Genomic DNA, 25,013 nt, shown 5'->3' with positions numbered 1-25,013 from the left:
TGTCCAGATTGGGATAACCTTTGTTGTAGAATCCAATGAGAAATTATTGGAGTGGCAAAGTGACAATGTTCAGAAGTGAAGAATATATGTGAAATAGTAGCAGCAGTACAAGAAAGAGATGGAATTTAATGTTGTGTCGGTAGTGTGGTTGTGAGGTGGACCACTAACTATGTTTTTAAAGGCGTACTCATGTTGATTAAATTATGCCACAGGTATATTAGTACAAATTTTCAAAACATATGTTTAAAATTGTATTTATATTTCATTCCACTTCATTATATACATAGAATTTTAGTGTCCTATCATCTTGCACAAGAAGTAAGATCCCTGCTTGAGGCACAGATAGCCAAAATGCTTGTATGGGTACTAAAAGCTGAGGAAGTTTTTTACTTTTATTTGTGTGTCTCATGTTTAGTTGACAAATGTTCTTCAGGAACAGGGAACACATTTGCTTAATGATGGTTTCATTTTGTAGTATGTGACGCTGGCCACCAGTGCTTTGCCTTCAGAGTGCTGCATATGTGCATTTCATCTTGCCTTTACTCAGTCACTTCCTTTATCTCTTGGTGCTCCATTTTTCACGGGGTATTTTGTGAGAGGCTTTCAAGATGAACTACTTCAGCAACAAGGAATACTGTAATGAATTATTGATCCATATGTTATTAGCTGTTGGATGAATATAATACCCTCTTCAGCTCATGTGCAGAGGAGATATAGGATTTGTCTCACTTAAGCAGCCTGTCTTCTGTGGTGACGATTTTGAATGTCAGCGATTGGTATTGATTCACTGAATGATGTGACATTTTATCGTAATGTAAAATAAAATAAATTTGATGTATTTCAGAACCATGTGCTAATATCTTAGATCTGTTATTTTGTACATATTTAGTAACTGTAGTACTATACAAGAAAATAATAAGCAACCAATTGTATGTTAGAAATTTAATTTCTTGGCCTGTTCTGAGCACTTAGTGCCCTTTTGCTGAAGGTTATGCCTATCACATTATTTGTGAGTATTATTAATAAAGTACATACAGCACAATGCCATGGTCCTAAAAAAATATATGCAGGAGCAATAAGTAACACAATACAATAGCCTCATGGACTCAGTATTATATTATTTATTGCTCCTGCACATATTTTTAGGACCATGCACTTTATTATTGATGCTAGCAAATAATGCATTAGGCAATATGTTTTGAAGAAGGGCAAGAAATTAAATTTCTAATATGCAACTGGTTGCTTATTATTTCATTATATGTCAGATTTGACATCCGTTGGGTTAATCGTAGAGCAAATACTGCTGTGTCTTAGGTAAGTTGGCTTTTAAGCAGGTTTTATAAGAATTTACTGCCTTTCTACAACTATTATTTAACAATAGCTGCAAAGAAATTAGTACAAAATGGATTTGGTACCACAGTCTGTGCATGAGCAGGAATATATCGACATGTAGTAGGAGTTGTTTGAAAGCTACACATTGAAATTGGATATGAGTTCTATGTGGTGCTGAAACAGTCACTAACACAGCATACAGGTTTTTTTAGATTTAACCACTAAATCAAGACTGGAGACATAGTAAAAGGTATGTACAAAGTCAAGCAAATATGATGAGTTATTGATAACATGAGAGACAAATGTTAATGAAGAGGCTCTTCATGTGGCACTATGGTTTTAAAACCTTGTCTCTATCATGTTGATGGCCATGACTTTTGACAGCACTGCAGTTGGTGTTGCTGGAAGATGCTGCATTGTAGACATGAGGCCGCCCTTTTCTCTTTCCTCCCTTCCCTAAAGATGAGATGCTGACTGCTGGAGCTGTAAATTGTAGTGGCAGTGTTCTGCTTCTATCACTACAGAGACAGTGGACACTGTTGCAAACCACCTTGCCTAAAAATAAATACAAGGCAAATCTGTGACTGGTATCTGACATCTCAGTGTCAACACACTCCTATGTCAGTTCTTATAATACATAGTCGTGATTTTGTCTCTGCTTTATTTGATTGAGATGTATCAAAGCATTGCTAGTCAGTTATAAATTAACCATTGGAGTACCAGTGGTTTCTGCCTGAAGTCACCCTTTTATTGATTTTATTTATTTTGAAGTATCAATGACTTTCGTATGTAATGTGGAGATTGCATGGAAGTAGGGAAATCTGGGAGGCCCTCATCACTCTGATGTGGCTGTTTCATACAACAACACAAACTTAGGCATAAGACAGCAATAGGTTTCATGAACAAAAGAGAGAAATCTGAAGTTAGAAACACAGTAATTTCCCCGAACCTTCTAACTAGATTTTGAAAAGTGAAACACCATTGAATTTGCCTCTTTTAAAACTATATTACTAGCAGCAGAAATTACTATAGTTCCATTGGAAAAAGTGAAGTTGATACCGATATCTCAGTAATAGTGGTGAAAAGCTGTTGTATGTCATTTGGTGAGGACTTTCTCACAATTATTTGGGTGGGAACAGAATCACGATGACCTACACAGTTCAGGAAATATCTGAGATGAACAACTTAACTGAATCACTCAATATATCATTCAATTATAGAATGATCTAGTTATAATCACACAACTGCAAATTTGTATACCCAACAGTCTACTGTTTGAATGTGTTGTCATTAATTTTCTGTCTGTATTTGTAAATAGTAGTTTGTTTCTAAATCACCGCATCTTTTGTATGCCTTTTTGTTTTTAAGATGTCTTTTTTTGTGTGTGTGTATGCAGATCTCTGATGCTCTGACAGATTGCCGTCCAGTTGCAGGCAAGCCATCTTTGTTGTATAACTTGGCAATGGTGTTAACTTGTCCTTTGCCTGAGGAACAGAACACAAGAGGTAGGAAGATATATCCTCCAGAAGACTCGCTGCAGGGTTTTGGGATTGTAACATCAAAGACTATACCGAAGGTATGTCGCTCAAAGTCTTTGCTCTTTGTTGGTTATATCTAATAAGAGGCTTGTGGCTATTTTTATAAAGAATTCATTCATTTTCAGTGATATAACTTTTGTGCCAATCTAAATGATACCAGCGTGATTTTGTAGCCCATAGTCAGAGTATAAGTTACCATGTGAAGTGCTCCAGTATCATTCCCAAGGGAGGGGAGAATTAGAAAGACCACAGTGGGCTGAACAGTTTGTGTAGTCACAGAGCATGAGGTACATGAGATTGCTGTTGGATGTTGTTGTTGATGATGATTTTTTTCTTTGACAGTAGTATATCTTTAAATTATGTCTCTCTGGTTCACTCTGACTACTTTCATACAGAGTGCAATGTTTGCTATGCCAAGTAGGGGAAAAATATATCGTAAATACAAGGGCACTTTCAAACTGGTAGTGTAGCTGAACAGTGTCATGGTTCTTAAAGTGTATGTGTAATAACCAAGTAAGACTGGAAGTATCTAGTTGAAAGAATCACCGTTGTATATTTCTTGTTTAACTTTTTGCAATGTCTGCCTGTGTATTTCTTTTGTTTGACTATTTATCATAAATCAAGATTATCTCATAAACATCCAGAAATATTGCCTTTGGAAATTTTCTAATTCTGCTTAAGAAGAGCTAAATGGATAGGTGTTTTATTCATTTAATTGCAGTTTCTTTATGTATCAGTTCATTGGCCATGCAATATCACATTCTGTGATAATTCGAGTAACACCAGCAAGTAATTTCTTTATTTTTCTACTGTGCACTTGACAAGATGTAGAATAATGATGACAGTTGAATGGTTGTAGTATGTATTACTAAATTTACACATTGCTCATTAGTTTAATTCAGGATAACGATTCTTGAGTTTGACATCTCTTTCTGTGTATATACTCCACAAGCCTGTGTACAGTAAAAGGTGGAGGGAAATTCATACTATTATTAGTGACTCTATCCTATTCCATTATCCTATGGAGGAAGCAGAAGAAAAGGACTGAGTGTATGCCTCAGAATTCTTGTACAGTATCTCTTGAACAGTGATTCTAAGTTTACCTAAAAGATTTTCATGAGGAAAATGTTGCCTTTTTCCCAGAGTCTTATTCATTAGCTGTAAATTCTCTCAGTGTTTGCCATCAAGCCTACTTTCTGATTCCAATTACTGAAATAGGGCTTGTTTGTCCCATTTCATAGTAGTAGCCCTAGATATTTAAACTATATTAAAGGCTCCAGATGCTTACCATTAATTTTGCAATGAGATACTATCTGGTTCTTTCTCAATGTTATGCACATAATAATATACATGTAAAGAGATTTGCTTTTTAGTGCACTAAGTAGAAGTACTTTTCAAGTCATTCTACATTTCCTTATCATCATCCAGTGATTTTTTTTACTGTAGGCAAGAGCATAATTAGCATACAATCTGAAAGTGATGCTGACCCAATCTGATAAATGGTTTATATACGTTGACAACACTTGTGGCACAGTAATACTTCCCTGTGCCACACATGGTGTTTCTTTCACTTATATTGTGTGTTCACTGTTTAATATAATGTAATAGCATCTATTAGTCAAAAATTTCTCAAGCCAATCATATTTTGGAAATACTCCATATGGTCATACAAGGCTGGTTTGAAAAGTTCTCAGAACAGAATAGAAAAAAAAGTACTTACAGCACTGAAACTTTTTGTGTTTTTCAATGTAGTCTCCTCGTAAATTAATGCACTTGGTCCAATGATGTTCCAGTGCCTTTATCCCATCTCAAAAATGAGTTTACTCCAGGGCTGCAAAATACACTCCTGGAAATGGAAAAAAGAACACATTGACACCGGTGTGTCAGACCCACCATACTTGCTCCGGACACTGCGAGAGGGCTGTACAAGCAATGATCACACGCACGGCACAGCGGATACACCAGGAACCGCGGTGTTGGCCGTCAAATGGCGCTAGCTGCGCAGCATTTGTGCACCGCCGCCGTCAGTGTCAGCCAGTTTGCCATGGCATACGGAGCTCCATCGCAGTCTTTAACACTGGTAGCATGCCGCGACAGCGTGGACGTGAACCGTATGTGCAGTTGACGGACTTTGAGCGATGGCGTATAGTGGGCATGCGGGAGGCCGGGTGGACGTACTGCCAAATTGCTCAACACGTGGGGCGTGAGGTCTCCACAGTACATCGATGTTGTCGCCAGTGGTCGGCGGAAGGTGCACGTGCCCGCCGACCTGGGACCGGACCGCAGCGGCGCACGGATGCACGCCAAGACCGTAGGATCCTACGCAGTGCCATAGGGGACCGCACCGCCACTTCCCAGCAAATTTAGGGACACTGTTGCTCCTGGGGTATCGGCGAGGACCATTCGCAACCGTCTCCATGAAGCTGGGCTACGGTCCTGCACACCGTTAGGCCGTCTTCCGCTCACGCCCCAGCATCGTGCAGCCCGCCTCCAGTGGTGTCACGACAGGCGTGAATGGAGGGATGAATGGAGACGTGTCGTCTTCAGCAACGAGAGTCGCTTCTGCCTTGGTGCCAATGGTGGTCGTATGCGTGTTTGGCGCCGTGCAGGTGAGCGCCACAATCAGGACTGCATACGACCGAGGCACACAGGGCCAACACCCGGCATCATGGTGTGGGGAGCGATCTCCTACACTGGCCGTACACCTCTGGTGATCGTCGAGGGGACACTGAATAGTGCACGGTACATCCAAACCGTCATCGAACCCATCGTTCTACCATTCCTAGACCGGCAAGGGAACTTGCTGTTCCAACAGGACAATGCACGTCCGCATGTATCCCGTGCCACCCAACGTGCTCTAGAAGGTGTAAGTCAACTACCCTGGCCAGCAAGATCTCCGGATCTGTCCCCCATTTAGCATGTTTGGGACTGGATGAAGCGTCGTCTCACGCGGTCTGCACGTCCAGCACGAACGCTGGTCCAACTGAGGCGCCAGGTGGAAATGGCATGGCAAGCCGTTCCACAGGACTACATCCAGCATCTCTACGATCGTCTACATGGAAGAATAGCAGCCTGCATTGCTGCGAAAGGTGGATATACACTGTACTAGTGCCGACATTGTGCATGCTCTGTTGCCTGTGTCTATGTGCCTGTGGTTCTGTCAGTGTGATCATGTGATGTATCTGACCCCAGGAATGTGTCAATAAAGTTTCCCCTTCCTGGGACAATGAATTCATGGTGTTCTTATTTCAATTTCCAGGAGTGTAGTTGTCAACTGTGGCTATTAATTCTTCATGTGAAGTGAACCTTCATCCACCAAGAATAATTTTTCAGTTTTGGGAAGAGATGGAAGTCTGGCAGAGCCATATCAGGTGAACAAGGCAGGTGTGGCAACAGTTCATATCTTATTTTGTGGAATTTTGCCATGGTGATGGCAGGCGATTTGATCCAGTGTCATGAGCCATGACACCCATCTTGCAGATAATTTTTTCATTTCTGTTTCTTCAGTTAAAATGTGATATACCCTTTTAGATGACATCTGGCAGGTCTGAGCAATTTCACACACTTTCAATCAGTGATCCTCCATGACCATTTTGTGCACTTTTGGAATGATTTCGGCAGCAGTGACACGTCTTGGCCGACCACTGCATGGATCATCATCTAAGGTCTCCTGACCAAATTTGAATTCATTTTTCCACTTGGCAACAGTTGAATACGAAGGAGCAGAGTCTCCCAGCGTATTCTGGATATAAGCGTGAATGGCCTTTGCTTTCATACCTTTCTTTACGAAGTACTTAATCACTGCTCGAATCTCGACCCCCCCCCCCCCCCCCCCCCCCGTCTTCGCAAATCAATACACAGGAACAACAACAGAGCCACATCTCCACCACAGCTCTCTTCCAAGAGCACTGATGTGGCACATGTTTACAGGCAACAGTTCAATGAGTATCATGTGAAGAAATCGTTGCGCTAGTGCTGACCTCTCATGGTGAACCAGAGAACTTTTCAAATCACCCTCATATGTTGAGTATCAGTTGATAATGTTGTGCATTGTCAAATTCCTTTTGTCAAATTTCTTTTGGATATCAGGGACTATGAATTGTATCTGTTCACGTGCATCATCCATTTTTAGATGACTGTGTCATTATGGGTACTTTTAATGTAAGATTGGGAATAAAGTTGAGGAATAAATATTTTGTGGCAAAATGACTGGGAAAAACAAAATATTTATCCTAAATGCATTCTTCAAGAAAAAACAAAACACAATTATTACTTAGGGAAAAATGGAGAGAGAATATGTCATCATTACACAAAAAAAATTTCTGACACACACAATTTTTAATTGATGCAAGTCCTACTACTTTAAAGTGATGCTGAGTCATAAGCTATTTATTAAAATATGAGGTTTTGAAACAAAACTCAAATTTTTGCACTGAAAAAACACTGGTGTGCAAAACTTTCGTATGATGTGTTTCTTCCAAGTAACAAAACTCTGTGAAACTCGAACCGTACACAGAAAGAACTGCTACTGTATAGTACGGAAGCTAACTGAAAGAAAAACAGAGTAAGATCACAGAAATGACATTTTTTTTAAGGCAATAATTACACTGAAGTCATTGACAGTAGCGCATACTGTGCATTCTGCTCCCACACTGGCCACAAGCTTGGTAAGGATTTCTTGTGGTAGTGCATTCCATTCTTCAACCAGCATGGTTGACAACAGCTGGATCTCATTGTTGCATGAGGATGCGCCAGAATACATCTTCCCAACATATCACACACTTGCTCATTGAGATTTAAGTGGGGGCAATGGACAGACCAACTCCTTTTTGCTCCAGTCCCATGCTCTTGGCACCATCAAGAATGGGCCACTGATGTGGAGATGTCAACCGAACAGAATGTGTTGTTCATCGATCAAAGAGACCCTCCTGCAGTCACCGTGCTGCTGTGTAGCATGATATTGCATGCCTCGCAGTCCTATTAAATATGACTGAAATTACACCCTTGTTTTATGTGGGTTGCTTCTTGTGTGTTACACAATGTAGTGGTTATCTGCTACTGTATATGACCATGGTTGACCACCTCCTCTTCTTCATGCAGCAGTATCTATGGTTTTGACTGCTTCCTATGCAGGTGCAATGACACTGTGAGCAGTGCCCAACTTTCCTTTATTTCCACCTTGTAGTTAATATGTTGTGTTACTTTATCCGTCTCAAACTTAAATTTGCAGAGCAGTGTAGTTTCTTATGTTATTAACAGAACTGAGCATACAAACACACAAAACAAATCTGATTTGAATTTAAAAATCTGTCCTCAAAAAATAAAAGTTATGGAAAAGTTATTTGTTTTTTTCTCACAAATTGTTGACATTAAATACAAAGAAAATTCTCATAAAGAGGATGATAATGTCTTGGAATAACTGATCTTACAGACATACATCATGATATTTTTGTGCACAAAATGGGTCAGCTCCTTTGCACAGATTTTTCTATATTCGTGATGACTGTTTTGGGGCATAAGGGAAGTAATTTCCTGTTCTCTTCAAAATCCAGTTTATATTCAATACCTACAGATGGATTTACCTCAGAACGAATATGTCTGTATCACACAAATCTCATACTTGATTCCCCAGATAAAATGAGAAGTCTCTAAAAAAATAATGAGATACATACTTTGCTCTATACTGGTCCTGTTTGTCATACTTTGCTTCCTTTATCACTTGAATGTAATTAGCCAGAGAATAGAGCACCTTGTTTCTCACTCTGCATTCAGTTCTGGAATGCACATTATCACATTTCATTTGAATGTATCCCTTAGGTAAGTATTTTTGAATGATTGTCAAACTGTTTGCTATGCTGTCATGTTGTAAGACATTTTAGAGAAGTACATTTTGGTTCTGAGCACAAAAGCCAACATTATAAAATATTTTATATTTATTTTTGCCACAGTTTTTTATTTGTGTATCTAAAAGATGTGTCATGAAAGTTGCAAACACATTAGCGTCGAGCCTGCCTCCTCCTTCATGCCAAATATAACATATTTCTAAACAATCCTTGAAGTTATGAACAGTGAAACTGTGACATGCTAGCTTCTGTTTTTACTGCTTCAGATGTGTTTTTATCTTTAGACTTGTCATGCCTTCCCTTTCTTTCTTTATCTGATAAACAATGTACTGATTCTCTGAAATATTATGTACCCTAATTTGTAAGAGGAACAGAATCACATTCATCTTCCTTTGGATGAAATAAAGAATTTTTAGAAATGAATCTCTTTCAGCAGTTGGTTCAATATTAAAGCTATTGCACTCATTTCCTGTGCTCTTTACAATTTACTAAATGATGGAAAAATAGGGCAATAATAGGACGACAACTTGGAAATTTTATCTAAATATTTATGTACATTTTCTTTCAGTGCAGTCCTCCTTGTTTTGGAACAATTAGCCTCTTTACTCTGTTAAGCCCAACCACAGACTGACCATTCACCAATACCTAAAGTTTAAAGGAACATTTCTTTACTCATGGATGACACATCATCTTGTACTTTTAAACTGTCCTGGAGACTACATTTTCTTTTTGATGTGCTTCGTTGGTTTTTTGTTTCACTTCTTTTCTGTGAATTAGGGTCCCAACATAAAAAAATCTTCTTCCTGGATATTGAAGAACACATTCTCTTGTTCTTTGACTTGCAGCAGCATTTCAGTGACCATTGTGGATCCATATTCTTAGATTCTCTTGTTATTTCAAGTTTTTCTGCTTTTTCCTTATGTACAGTATGTTTGTATTACATACCTTTTATTCTACAAATTTTAGCTTCATTTATTTTTCATACAGATGGAACAAATGGATCCTTTACCTTTTTGCATGTTTTCTTGTTTTTTTGTTACCTTCATTACTAGGTTCTGCATTCATAACATTATTCGGGGTGTTTACTTCTTCAGCTTGACTTCCCTTTGATTCTCATTATCTAATACTACTTCATTTTTAACGCTGCAACTCAACATAAATATTCATGTTTTGCTATTTTCTGGTTTCTTATTTCCTCTTTTTTTATGGCTTAGGGACCAACATTCATACTCTGTTTTCGTTTTGGGTTCAATTCATCTACTTCTGAGCCGTTAGTGAACTGTGCTTTAGTAGGCTCACGACTTGTGTGTGCCCGAACTTATAAAACCATTGCCTTATGTTATATGAATGCAAGGTTTCACAGTGATAAAATTCACATGGTCATCATGCCGTGTCAAGTAGTTTAAAGCCCACAAGCTTTTGACTGAGTACTCTTCAGCTGTTGTCAATAGGTGACTTGTGTTGGAAAGATTTAACAATTTAAATAAATTTGATAAATTTAATACAGCTGCAAGATTGTAGCCAATGTTAAAAATAAATATTACAAGCCTTGATTGCCAAAATGATAATTGTAATAATAATATTGACTATGTTTGCCTTCTTGAAACTCTGTGGCAGGAAACCAAGTAAAGTTGCAAGTGATGGGGTCATAGACAGTATGACATGTGGAAGTTTGAGTCAGTCCTGGAAGCATGTTTGGATAACTAATGCAGCCAATGTCAGAAATATTCCACAACTGCGAATAAATTTCATAAAACTCTAAATAAGTATAACACTGGCACAACATTGAAAGAAGGGCAGTAAATTACCAGACAGAAACATTCTTCTGAGATAGAAGATTTCATTCCTTAAGATTTGAATATTAGTATAGTAACCAGAATCTGAAATAATCAGGAGATGCTGGCCGAGAGCATTGACAGTGAGTTGGCGAAAACCCCAAGGACAACATTGTTGATGGATGAACAGTAAGAAAACATGATGGAATGGCAATTTTTGGGTGTAAACCAGATTAAGAGCCTAAACGTAGCAATATGTGAAACCAGGCAACACTGCATACAAGGAACGATACATAAGTGCAGTCGGAACATGACTACGGTCCAGATCTCTGTGCTGATAGGTTTATAGTGCAGCTGCGGGTGGTGATAGGCAGGCGTGTTGGGCATGCCTCACACCTAGCAGCTGTCACCTAAGTCCATGTATTCTGGTGGACTTTCGAACTCGTTGGGCCAAATTTGCATTGAAATTTGTCTTTTTTGGCCAAAATGTATCCAGAATTGAAATACTGGTGGTTATTTGTCAAATATGATATACATACACTATCCACATAATTAAAATATAATTGAAAATCTCAACAAACGTTTTTCTGCATAACAGTATTACAATGTACTGAAAATCACACCACTTAACAGGCCTAAATTTTTTATGGATGGCTCTTAGACTGATTGCAGTTAGGTCTAACCAACTAACAGTCACAAGCAATATAACCCAATGAAGACACAATATATGTAAATTTAATTTCCCACAAAAATAATACCAAAATGTGTAGGATGGACAATTTTTTTTTTTTTTTTTTTTTTTTTTTTTTTTTTTTTTTTTTTTTTGTGGGAAATAAATCATGAACTTCATTTAAGCAACCAAGTCAATACAACACCATAGATTCTAACTATGCTGCGGAAAGTCAGCCTAATGGAACAGAATCTCCCCCCCCCCCCTCCTCCTCCTCTCTCTCTCTCTCTCTCTCTCTCTCTCTCTCTCTCTCTCTCTCTCTCTCTCTCACACACACACACACACACACACACACACACACACACACACACATAGAGAGAGGGAGAGAGAGAGAGAGATAGAGAGAGAGAGAGAACAGTTACAAAACAACAGCATAGTCCATATGTATAAACGATCATGATTGGCAGTCGTGTAATTTTGCTGTCTCATTTCCTGGCCAATTTTACAATTCAAATATAATCCCTCTCCTGGAAACAGTGTAGAGTCAACACATACCGGAACATTACAGTGATGAAATCACACAAGAAAAAGAATAGTAGTGCCATTCTTATAGATATACCCTTTTCCATCTGGTTGCACCTATTCTTTGGACCAATGAGACATTCAAAATTCCCATCGAAACATTTTGTCAAAGCCAACTTTCACTATGGTTAAAGGTAAGTATCACCGCACTGCATTTCTTTTGTTACAAGCATACCATAATCTCAGTGTTCTGCATTTGACTCTTACATGTCGCAGTGCAGTAACAATGATCTTTTTCAATAAGCAACACTAATTGACCACTTCTACAGATATTATAAATGTATACTTGGTTTTCTGCCATTTTACATGTTAATGTTATTCACATTCAAAGGAACAATACTAACAGTCTTCTGCAATTAACTATTTAATTAGAAACCAAAATTTGTTCACTAAAGAGCATAAAAACTTTGAAAATCAGCACAGATGGATCATGTATGAGAAATTAGAACACTATACCAACCATAGTTTTGACCACCACATAAAAATAATTAAATCTGTAGCTGTTTGATTATAATACCCAGAAATCCTTGGGACTACAGATTGGTGAGAGGAAATCTGGACTCAAAGCTAAATAAATTCTGAAATTTGGGCCCGTCTGTTCACAAATTGAAGAATAAAGGGCAATTCATGCTTGCCATCAAATGACGTCACATCACAGTTTGTTGGGAAGAAAGTTTTGATGGTGGCGTCATTTGCTAACATCAGAAGTTAACATATTTTTGCCACTCTCCCTAGAGTTATAGTAGTGGAGTTCGTGCTTTTGTTTCTTTTAATCTTTGTTTTGTCATTGTGCATTGTTTTTGTGGCTAATTGCAAATTTCCATGATGACTTGGATATTTCTTCCATTGAGTGTTGTTCCACAAGTAAGGTCAGATATTTGAAAACAAATTATTTATTTAGGTTTTACAATAACTGAAGAGAATTGATGCCCACACTGTATGTAAATAAGAACATAGTTGATGAAACAATTTTCATTGAATAACATTTTAAGTGAAAAAGTCAACTTTAATGAAGGAGGAAAATACAGTTGTTTATGATGTTGTTAGTTACATAAGGAGAAAAACATAATGGATAAGGTAGACAGGCTCTATTTATTTCTTTATATATATTGTTGGAGGTATTTGTGTGTTTATGTTTTTGCTAGCAAATAAATGTCAATGTTTTGAAATGTTGTTTCACTCCTCAACACTTAACTGCACAAAATTGATCAAGTACATGCATCATTAAGTTTGCTTCATCCATTAATAAACTTTATCAGTGTTAGTTCTTCAGTTTCAGTACTATACTCTGACTCTTTGTATCATGAATGGTAACTCATAAGCTCACTCTAACTGTTCATTATTGGACTGAGTGAATTGATGTGATGTGATGTGATGGGACATGGCGTGACATTGCAGGCAGCATGAATACACCCTAACCTGATGGTGATCATGATACGATGTGATGGCCAGTGTGAATTGGCTTTAAATGTGGGAAAGAGTCAAATGAAATTGAAAAACTTGTTTAATGCTCTGCACTGAAGAAATATTTTAATTAAATAGGTGAAGCAATACTGTAACATTCTTCTGGAAACTACTACACACATCATTGGTGTCCTGGTGAAACAAATAAAAATTGTGTGGAAGAAACAAAAGTAAATGAATAGGATATGAAAAATGTGGATAAATGTGAATAAAACTATTGTAGAATTTTCTGAACTAAGGAGAGTTATACAGAGTGTAGAAAATCTCCGACCCAGCCAGGAATCGAACCCGGGCCGTTAGGATAGCCAGTCAGCCGCGCTGACCACTCAGCTACCGGGAGCGGACATTTCCCATATATATCCACATCAGAGTCGTGCTATGTTACATATATGCTGCAGAAACATCCTCAAAAGGAAACTTTTTGATTGGCCCTTGTATAAAGACCTGAAATGTTTTACTTTAGTGTCAGTGATAAGTAGCCTATAGAATTGGTCAAGTATTTTGAGTGACTGTACAAAGCAATACAGGTGGAGTAACTATGGCAATGGAAAGTCCTGCTAGAATGTAAATAATTAGGAGTACTGGTAACAATTCACTGTTTAGTGGAGGCACTGAGTCATCTAAGGGCACAAAAATATGCCTGAAAACTTTGCTAGATTTAAAAAAAAGTCTAAAAACTAACAAAGTTTTCAGCCTTGTTTGTGTCTTTCAATGACTTAGTGCCTCCCCTACATCATGAGTTGTTAAGTTTACTGCTAAATAATATAAGATGGCAATAATTGTATTGATGGAAACTATATAGATTTGAGCCTCTATACTGTTACTACTATTATAAAAATGTGTGTTCCATTTACCATATTGTATATTATGAAAATATTTAAACTCTGTTGTATTTGGTATCACATATATTGTATGTGTGTTTTCTTCCAGATCTGTCCCTTTCCTATCTTCACACGCTCTGGTGAAGTTAGTGTCAACCTAGAACTGTCAGACACAAATGTGGTATTAACAAAAGAGAAAATTGGTATGATCGTAACATTCCTGAATTACACTTTCACGAGTGTCCTGCGACTGCAGAAGTATCTTATGATGTTTGACCCACAGGCATCAGAAAATTCTTATTTTATCGTACCTACGAGAAAAAGTGAGTACTTGTATTATTTTTTTAAAATAAAATTTGAGTGGTGTTGAAAACACAGTACCTGTTGTAAATTGGGACACGTGAAAATAATGATCTACAATAAAATAGAAGTAGTTCACTTTACTGAAAACCTCTACATTTGCTCCATAGACTCCAAGAACGTTAAAAAAGCAAGCTGTATTAACAAGTGTGGATTAGCATAGGAGACATGTATCAGTTGGTTTTCCAGCCACAAATACTTGTATGCATGCCAATATATGAACTCTACAAGGAAACAGTGGCCATAATTAGCAAACTAAACAGAGGAAAAGTGTGGTGACAGTAGCAGCAATAGAAACAGTAGTACCAATGCATGGGTATGAGTTACATAGCAGGAATTGGTGTTTTCTTTTGTTTTTGTTTTGTTTTAGTATCATCACAGAGATAATATTAATAATTATTGTAGACATTAAGAGTACAGGAAAAGAATGTGCTTTGTCCACTTTTTTCAAACATTAGTTATCTCTATGACATGTAGGATTCCGTGTTTAATATTGTTAATCAACCTGTCTGATAATATGAACAGTCCATTTTCTATAATCCATTTCAGATTGGTCATGCAGGGAATGACTGTGCTAATGTCTCTTGGTACTGAAAAAAATGTGCTTTGTCTGATGCTGTATATTAAGTTTTAGATTTCTTGTGAGTTGGCAAACAATGTTAAAGCAAGAACAGAGAATTTTCCTTATTGTGCATTGTTGGTACAAGTGAAAACTGTTGCTTTATTTTGAGGCATTCTGTTTGCTAATGCAGTAGTTGTAAGTAATTCATTTCACTTTTAATAGTGTATTAGCTGTGTTGAATGATGAATACTTCATCTGAGGATGAAATGCAGAGACCTTCAGATTGTAACAGTATCAAGAAAAGGCAACTGTGAGAGCAAATGAGTATGGTCATGAAGAAATTAAGGTTTCAATCATATGAACTAGGAGAAGACTACAACTATAAGTTAGTGTTTGACGAAGTAAGTGGTGAAGAAAGATCAAATATTATAAGAAAATTTAACGATATGGAAGATAGGCCTCATTACAGTACTTCCAGTTCACAGAAGGCGATCAAGGAAGAATGAAGATGGAGCTCAGTTTTGAGAGTGTAATTTTAACTATAGAGTGAGAATGGAATGTGGTGATATTGTACATGAAATCAGTATATGCAGAAAAGACTTCTCGGCAGCACATGGAATAACTACATGACAACTGAGGAAAATTCAGAGATTTATGTAGTTGGGTGAGTCTCTCTCAGATAGAAGGGGTAAGCATGGAAATAGACCACGGAAAATTAAGGATGGAAATAGACAATGGAAAATTAAGGAAGAAGTAGGGAAGACAGTAAAAGATCACATTGATTCAGTTAAGGGTAGATAAAGTCATCACAGCAATGACAAGACTGAGAAGTTTCATCTCTTGTAGTTTCTAAATTTGGACATTTCATGTGAAATGTATAGAGACTGTATTCAGCACCAAATTCAATGAAGCTTTTTAGTATCCAAGTAGTGTTACATGTTCATCCTGTGATAAGTACATCTCTCAGGTGAAAGTGCTGAATGCAAGAATGTGTGCAAATTTAGATAATAACATGAAGAAACAAGTCATCAAAGAAGTTAATAAGATCACCATTAACTGCAAGGTACACAAAGCCAAAGCTGAAACATTTTATTCAAGAAAGAGAAATGATTTTTTAAGCAGCCAAAACTCTAATTAAACAGAAGAAATCTTCAGGGACTACCAAAAACATTAGTGCTTGCCAAACTTGTAAGTACTAACATTGTCTATTACAAGAGGCAGTTGTCTGTTTAGTCTTTCAATATTCATGATCTTTCAAATGCAACTATTGTGTTCTACACTTTAACTGAAGATATTGGAAGAAAAGGGGCCAATGATGTTGTTTCTTTTGTAAATCACTGTGTGACAGAATTACTGAACGAGAAAGTCAAACATCTTGAAATTTTTTCTGATTCGTCTTCAGACCAGAACAAGAATTACTCTGCTCTAAAGTATCTTAATGATCTTGTGAGTAAACTAAAACTTTTGGAGACAGTGACAGTAACTTTCCATGGTAGAGGACACTCTTTTTATGGAAGATAACAAGAAATAATATTGGACCGATTAGCACAAAAGCAGTAGTAAAAGTTGCAGTGGATTGAGTGGCAATTGTGGTTGAAGCTTGATGTAAACCGAAGCATTTTGATGAGGTGGTGGCCAATCAAAATATCATACAAAATTGGTAGCCATTTCTGGACAAAAAAATATTTGAAGAAATGCCCGTTCCTAACGAGATCCATCAGAGTGGTAGTCATCACAAAAAATTCCCCACCTTATTCAGCATTGAGAAACTTATAACGGAGCTTTGATTTCATTGGTTGGGTGTGCTTCGCAACGTTTTCAAGAGCAGTAGTCTGGAGAATACCCATCTTGTGCTTACAGAGATAAAATATAAAATTATAATAAAATATTATTTTAAAATAATTTTATATGATGGTTGTGGTGGTGGTGGTGGTGGTGGTGGTGGTGGTGGTGGTGGTAATGGTAATGGTAATGGTAATAATACACTGTCCTGTCACATTAATGTGACCACCGTCTATGTTAGAGGTCAGTGTTATAACTAATCACAGACAGCAGGTGATGGCACTTGTAGTGGAGGGTATGTAAAGTGTATCAGAGGATGTGGAAAACTGTACAGTCATTGTCATGTTGTGGAAATGTAGCAGTTTATCAAACATCCAGAAGGGCATGATCATTGGCTTTCTGGCCAAGGGTGGAACCATTTCCAAAATGGCTAAAAATGCAAACTGTGTGCATGCTGCACCACAGGCCATAGATGACAGGGGTGAATGATGGCTGCGGAGATGTGCACAGGTGAATAGACATGCAGCTGTTGAACAACTGACCACCTAGATGAACTGAAGGGCTATCAACAGTGTATCCTCAATGACCATTGAGTAAATATTGGTGCATATCGCCCTCCGAAGCAGATGCCTAGCTCATACCCTCATGCTGACGACTGTTCATTGACATTGAATTGTGCTCTTTTATGCTCTTAAATTGTTATCTACAAATGTACAGATTTATGTTGTGTATTTTAATAACCCATGTAATAGGCTGTAATTGTGAAAGAATAAATAAATAAATATTAATGTTTCTATCAAGGTGAAAATCAGTCTTATAGCCAGAGAAACATTTTCCTGCAACAGTCATAGCAGAAACTCTCATTACATGAAGTGTGTGAGACAATTTTGGAAGATAACATGTTCTATTAATTGACTGTCTTATCATACAGCACCACACACTTGTGAAGAAGCAGTGATTAAAAACTAAAATGTTATCACAATAGTATGTAAGTTTTAGTCACACCACTGCTGTGGGTTCTCCCAATTGGGTGTTTGTGACAACCAAAGCAATAATAAAATGTAATAAGTATGTGATTTTATTGGTGAATAAACATTTTAAGAACAACTAAATCACAGTAGACATCATCAGTGTTATGGTTCACAATACTTTATGATTTCATTTGTAAACTTCATTTCTTACAGAAACCAAAGAATCTCTGGCTGAAGTTGACTGGGAATTTCTAGAACGTATATATAAAGATTGTGATCTTCGTCCACAACCTATTCCTCAGGAAGAAAGAGCGCAGTTCGTATTTGATGCTTCCAAATACCATGATGCTGTAATAATGCCATGGTATCGTAATCAGGATCAGCCTCAGGTATTGCAAACATGTTATGTGTGCACACCACACCAAACCATTTATGTTGTGATGTATTGACAGGTGCTATGTTATAAACTTTTTCTTTTTTTAAATAATAGGGAACCTTTTTTATTTTGATTCAAGAAAGACAACTGTGATAATCACATTTGAAATATAATTGTATTGGGATATGAAAGCTCCTAATAAGTTTTATACATCACAAGAACAGACACTATTTTGTTTATAAAGACAGTTGCATTTTAGTTGCCACTAAGGAAATTTTGTAACTGTTATTTTTGACAAGGCAGTGGATTATTTCATTAACTGGAAAAAAGTGACAACCAACAGAAGGGTTGCAAATTGTGTGAAATTTATGGAAAGAAAGTGGGGAGAGGCGAAGAGGCCATAGACAGTGGTCAGGCCACAGCACTTATCACACAATGAACAAGCATTTATTTTCAGTTCATTGTGCACTAATCAGATTTTGAAGGTGACTGATAGAGACGGAAAGATTTTGTGCCAGATAACATGAAATAACAGCTTTTTAGAAAACTCCTGAGCCAAAGACACACATGCAGTATAATGTATGAGCAAAAACTATTCGATAGGAACTGCGTATAACTATCAACGGTAAAAGGCTGTTTCAAAATCGTGCCCTGCCTTGGCACAGTGAAGCTAGTGTAGAGAGCATATAAACTGAACGTAACTACAACAGGTGAATGTCACCTGGCTAGACAAATTTGTCACAATTGAAGGATTTGTTTACAAATCACCAATAGTAACTTATTGTAACGTATCATGTTGACTGTCTGAGTCCTACGTGAAGATGTGGGTTGTATTGCCACACCGTGATCTTGGCTCATTTGTAGTCCTGCATGGCCAAGTTATAAGTCAAGATTATATCACGATTGTGAGTGACCGTCTCTCACCAAAACTGTACACTGTGTTTCCTGGCAACAACTCTTGTATGAAGATGATAAAGCTCTAGTTTTCAGTTAGGGGGTAATCCAGTACTGATTTAGTGGGCAATGATGAAGTCAGCATCTCAAGTGCTTGTCCTCTTTCCCCACTCCCATCCCCTTAGCCCTCTCATTTGAATATAATTGAATCTTCATGTGATATTATGGATATCTGGCCAAGGTGGCACAATCCTAAAACACTAGATTCATCTTTGGAATGGTTACTTTGAAAAGTGTCACCATCCTCCCACAATTTGCACTTCTTCTAGGATGATTAGGATGTAATCTTACTGTTTCCAATGACACTTTCTGAATAAGTGACCTTTTTGTAGGAGGATTACAGTGTATCCCTTTGACTAGGGTGCACAAATTGTATTTGTGTGTCTCACATCAAAAGAATATTGGTTCAAATCCTCAGGTGACCATCCAGATATAGGTCTTCCCTAAATTGCTTAAAGCAATAACCAGAATAGTTAATGTCCGTGTCCATCTTTCCCCAGTCTGAGCTTGTGCTCTGTTTCTAATGATCCAGTCATTGGCAGGACATTAAATCTTAACCTTCCTTCTTCCAATGACACTTTCTAAATTAACAATTCTTTTGTAGGAGGGATGTGTACATATCCCTGTGACTGTTGTACATTACTTGTATATGGCCATTCTGAATTCTGCCTAAGCTGTAATTCATTCAGAAGGAAGGCCAACCTGCTGATAAAGATTTAGTCTCTGTGCACAGGTGTTCAAATTATTTTCTTCGCCCCTTTATTATAAATAGTGATCCTAAGAAATGACCATCAGCAACTTATATTTTATATCTTGAATCTGATAAATGTTTCACTGTGAGAGGTAGTCATAAAGTTTTAGTTATAACTTTGAAAAAATAAAGTTATATAATTATTCTTTTATTTGTGGATACATATCTCGTGTCCAAGTACACATTGAAATTTCTGCACCACAGTACCTTAGCACACTGTTAGAGGAGTCAGAGCAAAATTGTGCAGCACATTAATAAAGTGATAAAGGGCTGTGTTGTTTTGTTTCTGTTCCTCATGTGGGGTGCTATTGTACCATGGAATTTCATTGTCCACCTGGACTGCAGACATGTACCTACAAGCAAACTAACAACTTCCCCCCCCCCCCCCCCCCCCCCCCCCCAAGGTGACGATTAAAGCTTCATGAAAGCTTGCTGTATTTGTGGCCTATTCATTATGTCTTTCTCGTGCTGTATACATATCACTGTTTTTCTTTTTCAACGTTTGTATTTATGCTTGTATAGTTACTTTACTTAATAATGGACTCCTGTCAAATTTGTTAGTGTAGATACTACACATGATGATGTACTGTATTACTTATAGTTTCAAAACCAGATGATGTGTTACACAGGTTCAAAAGCTTAACATTCTTGGATGTTACTGTAAATGAACGCATCTTCAGAAAATTGAGAGATGCAATGTACTTGGACAGGAGATGCAATGTACATTTGGTACACTTTATCATTACATCAAAATCAGTCATAATTACTAAAAATTTGCACTCATTTAAAGTGAACAAAAATTTAATTTTTAGAGTATTTGCTATTAAATGTGCTCAGTATGGGAAATTAAGCTCCAAGCAAACATAGTAAAACAAAGTGTTTCTACTGTACTTTTATATGTGTGTGACTGATTGTTAAATCCAGGATATTTCTCTTGAAATGCTCCTAATGTACTCATATTCTTGTTTCTATACCTGTATTACTGCTTTAATATTGATTTTTTTAATTACAGTACTTCTATGTTGCTGAAATTTGCTCTCATTTGAATCCCAAATCAACGTTTCCTGGATCTGAATACAAAACATTTGATGAATATTATTTCAAAAAGTACAATATCCAAATACAAAATGATACACAACCACTTCTGGATGTTGATCACACATCTGCAAGACTTAATTTTCTGACTCCACGGTTAGTTGATGTTATGTTTCACTTGAAATATATCAACTGCTAATGAACCTTGACTACTATTAATTAATTTTGATACTATTTTCCTGTCAGGTGGGTACAGTTTGAAAAGTTGAAAAAGAAACTAAAAGTGAAGCATACTTCGTGTCTAATTCACATCTTCTGAAAATAAGATATTTAACTCCAAAGTTTCAAGTAAATGCAGTTTCTTGAGTAATAACAGCACTTCACAAAATCCTGCATAGTCTGTTATTTCTTGTGCTACATGTACTTACATATGAATTACAGCACAGGGTCATCCAATAATGTTGTTTCATTCTAGAAATTTATGTTAGGGGGTTACAGTCTAGTTTCCTTCCCAAACGTTCCTGCTTAGTGATGGTGCTCTTAATGTTAGGTGTATTTTTTTTAAACTAGGGCCCAGTGAAATCCTATTAATCATGATAAGATATTGAACAGAGCCTGATGCATGTCATCATGTTCGTATATCTAAATAATTTTTAAGAGCAATTGAATCATATTAGATAATACAGTAGAATTAATAGAATAAAAATAGGTAATGCAGACCTTCTACTTGTATATAGTCAGAAACAGAATGTGACTTGGTATAAAAATACAGTGTACATGGCATGAGATTGTGGTTTTATAGTGTATATAGTCAGAAACAGAATGTGACTTGGTATAAAAATACAGTGTACATGGCATGAGATTGTGGTTTTATAGTGTTTACTTTGTGTAGTTAGTCTCTCATTTCTAATCATGAAAGTCAAAAACGAGTTGTAATCTATTAGACAAATTAGGTGGTGTAAAGTTGCTTGCAGAATACAAAAGGACAAAGAAAACATCAGAATGGTGTGATGCATCTGCTAAGAATGAGGATGCCTGTTAACTAGTTATTAGTTACATGTTCTATAGATCATTTGCATAATTTTTATCGAAATGATATGGAATAAGTCAGTTTACAGGCTATACATACATGAATTGTTTGTGAGTATGGCAATGTGCTGTTCATTTATGGGTTTCAAAATAGTGCAATGGCATAAATTTAATAAGAATGAACATTTTAGTCTTAAATATTACTCCCATAACAAGTGATACACTTAATTTTTTTTTAAAATAAAAGCTACACCTGCTGCTAATTCTTAATTAAAAATTCACATGTGGAGCAGAAAGGGTAGTCTGGAAGAGATGATTCTAAGCTAGATTTAGAATTTGCATTACTATTTATTAGACATTTTATTTTATTGAGAAAATGATCAAGACGCACATAGAACTCCTTTCTGATTTGCTGAGAGCTTTAGTAAGAAGTAATAAAGGTCTTTTTTGCATTGAGTGTTATGGCTGTGGACATTACTATTATTTCCAGATTGTGATGGGTTATTTAAAGGTAACAGTTGACAGAATAGTAGATGCATTGAGTTATCAACAGGCACATAAACAAGACTGAAAATTTTGTCTGTTTTCTGTGAAATTGTTTTTTGAACTAGAGAACACATACACACATGTAGGTAGTTGAAGCCCTGGTGGAAGATACAGGTATCATCATGGCCAGAAATGAGGAACATCCCACCCACAATCCTTCCCATTCCTCCCAAAGTTTTATTTATTCACTCTCTCACAATCTGTACAATATCCTGGCCCATCCTTATGCCACAACCACTCCTAATTCCGTACCGCATGGGTCACATCCCTGTAGAAGACCCAGGTGCAAGACTTCTCTGATACGACGACGACGCAGCACATGCACAACCTACACGAGAGAGAGAGAGAGAGAGAGAGAGAGAGAGAGAGAGAGAGAGAGAGAGAGAGAGAGAGAGAGAGAGAGAGAGGGGGGGGGGGATTAATAATTTAATGTGATAGAGGTTAAGTTTTAAGTTGGACCACATTATTTCTTAATATCTCTAACATATGAAGTTGATCATAGCCTCCTCGATATATATTTCCTAACCGTAATTACTTCCATAAAAGGGCTGTCATTCATAATTGCTGTCCTATTTCTAACAACACATGTGGACTCAAGTCTGCTTGTTTTCAGAAGCTGAGAGATATCCCATTTGCATATGGTCCATAGCACAATTGGGTTTGGGACAGTTATACATGCATTCATACTGTTTTCCTAAACACAGTTGTCATCCCATTGTTCGGGTACCATTGCTGCATGTAGCTTAAATTGTCTTATAGTAAATATCATCCTTTCATCTGAATCTGGTAGACAATAAAAACATTCATCTGTTAACCTTGCTCCATTTTGGATGGTTATCCTTGGCCATATAAGATTACTGTATGATTCAGTTTTCAATTTGTTAGATCTAATAATTCTGTTTGTTTCAAGAATCTGCATATGTACATACTCCGCAAGCCACTGTATGGTGTGTGGTGGAGGGTACCTTGTACTAGTTGTTTCCTTTCCTGTTCCACTCACAAATGGAGCAAGGTAAAAATTATTGTCTATATGCCTCCATACGAGCCGTAACTTCTCTTACATGTATTTACAGCCTTAATGTGGAATATATGTTGTGACACTAGAATTGTTCTGCAGTAAGCTGCAAATGCCGGTTCTCTACATTTCTTCAGTTGTGTTTTGGGGAAGGAATGTCACCTTTCCTCCACAGATTCACATTTGAGTTAATGAAGCATCTCTATAATACTTATATGTTGAACTAACCTACCAGTAACTAATTTAGTATCACACCTCTGAATTGCTTTGGTGTCTCTTTAATTAGATCTGCTGAGGATCCCAAATACTAGAGCAGTAGTCAAAATAGGTGGCACTAGTGTTTCTTATGCAATCTCCTTTATAGATGAACAACACTTACCTAGAATTCTCTCAATACACCAAAGTCAAACATTCGCCTTCTGTACTACTATCCTTAACCGCTCACCCCATTTCATATCGCTTTGCATTGTTATGCCAGGATATTTAATCAATGTGACTGTGTCAAGCAGCTCACCACTAATACTATATTCAAATATTACACAATTATTTTGCCTACTCATCTTCATTAACTTAAATTTTTCTACATTCAGAGCAAGCTGCCACTCATCACACCAAATAACAATTTTTCCATATCCTGAAAATATAATGTTTCTTTGTTGCACATGTTTCATTTCAGATTATGTTATGTAGTGAAAATATGGCAATGGACAGTTCTTGGTGGAATATAAATAATTTAAGTAGTAGAAGTGACAATTCAGCAGGTTACTGAATAATTGAAGTGTTGAGTTGTTGATAAGCACTAAAAGAGACCGAGAATGTTACTGGCTTTCAGACAGATTCTTCTTCATTGGCATAAAGCCCACAAGCATGTCCAGACCCCCCCTCCCCCCCCCCCCCCCCCCACACACACACATGCAGATATGCAGTGCTGACACAATGTAGAACATTATGACCACCAACCTACAAACCTGTCCAGGCAATAGCAATGTCACCTGGCAAGGAATGACTGCTAGTCAGACACATGCATCGTGCATGTAGTAGTATCAGTGAGCGTGCTGTCTATGTGTGGATTGGGGAAGGTGCATGATCTAAGTTTGACAGAGGGCAGATTATGGTGACCCAGAGGCTTGGCACGAGTATTTCAGAAACTACACAACTTGTCAGGTGTTCATGGAGTGCTGTGGTTTGTGTTCAACAAGTGGTGAAACAAGGTCCAGACGTCATGGGGTTGGGGGGCCACCCTTGTACATTCTTACACCCCTCATTACAGGTGTTGGACATCTTAGGCTGTGGAGACCGGTAAAACAGGACATGTGACAGACTGTACCAGAACTAATATCAGATTTTAATGCTAGGCAGGGTACAAGTGTGCCGGAATACAAAATGCCCCGAACATTCCAAGCAATGAGCCTCCTTAGACAATAACCCATGCATGTGCCAACATTAACACCACAACATTGGCAGCTACAACTGAAATGGGTCCGTGATCATCAGCACTGGATGTTGGCACAGTGGCAGGGCATTGCATGGTGTAATGAATCCTGATACCTTCTTCAACATGCCATTGGGAGGGTGCAAATCTGTCATCTTCCAGGGGAACAGCTCCT

At 37.3% G+C, this 25,013-nt stretch overlaps 1 protein-coding gene across 4 annotated transcripts in view; it reads left to right on the top strand.

Moving 5' to 3' along the window:
• LOC126299079 (endoribonuclease Dcr-1-like) overlaps positions 1-25,013 on the top strand; it is a 262,481-nt gene that overhangs the window by 191,767 nt on the left and 45,701 nt on the right. For all 4 annotated transcript variants that reach the window (XR_007552718.1, XM_049990749.1, XM_049990750.1 and 1 more), the window contains 4 exons: positions 2,729-2,908; positions 14,135-14,348; positions 17,914-18,089; positions 20,794-20,972. Coding sequence is in view for 3 of the 4 variants with exons in the window: in XM_049990749.1 (XP_049846706.1) it covers positions 2,729-2,908; positions 14,135-14,348; positions 17,914-18,089; positions 20,794-20,972 (749 nt within the window). In the remaining variant the exon portion in view is untranslated. The remainder of the gene's footprint in view (positions 1-2,728; positions 2,909-14,134; positions 14,349-17,913; positions 18,090-20,793; positions 20,973-25,013) is intronic.

The sequence above is a fragment of the Schistocerca gregaria genome, chromosome X, assembly GCF_023897955.1.
Source record: "Schistocerca gregaria isolate iqSchGreg1 chromosome X, iqSchGreg1.2, whole genome shotgun sequence".
In the NCBI taxonomy this organism is placed as follows: domain Eukaryota; kingdom Metazoa; phylum Arthropoda; class Insecta; order Orthoptera; family Acrididae; genus Schistocerca; species Schistocerca gregaria.
Note: the sequence above shows the minus strand (reverse complement) of the source record. Positions and strands in the feature narration are given on the sequence as shown.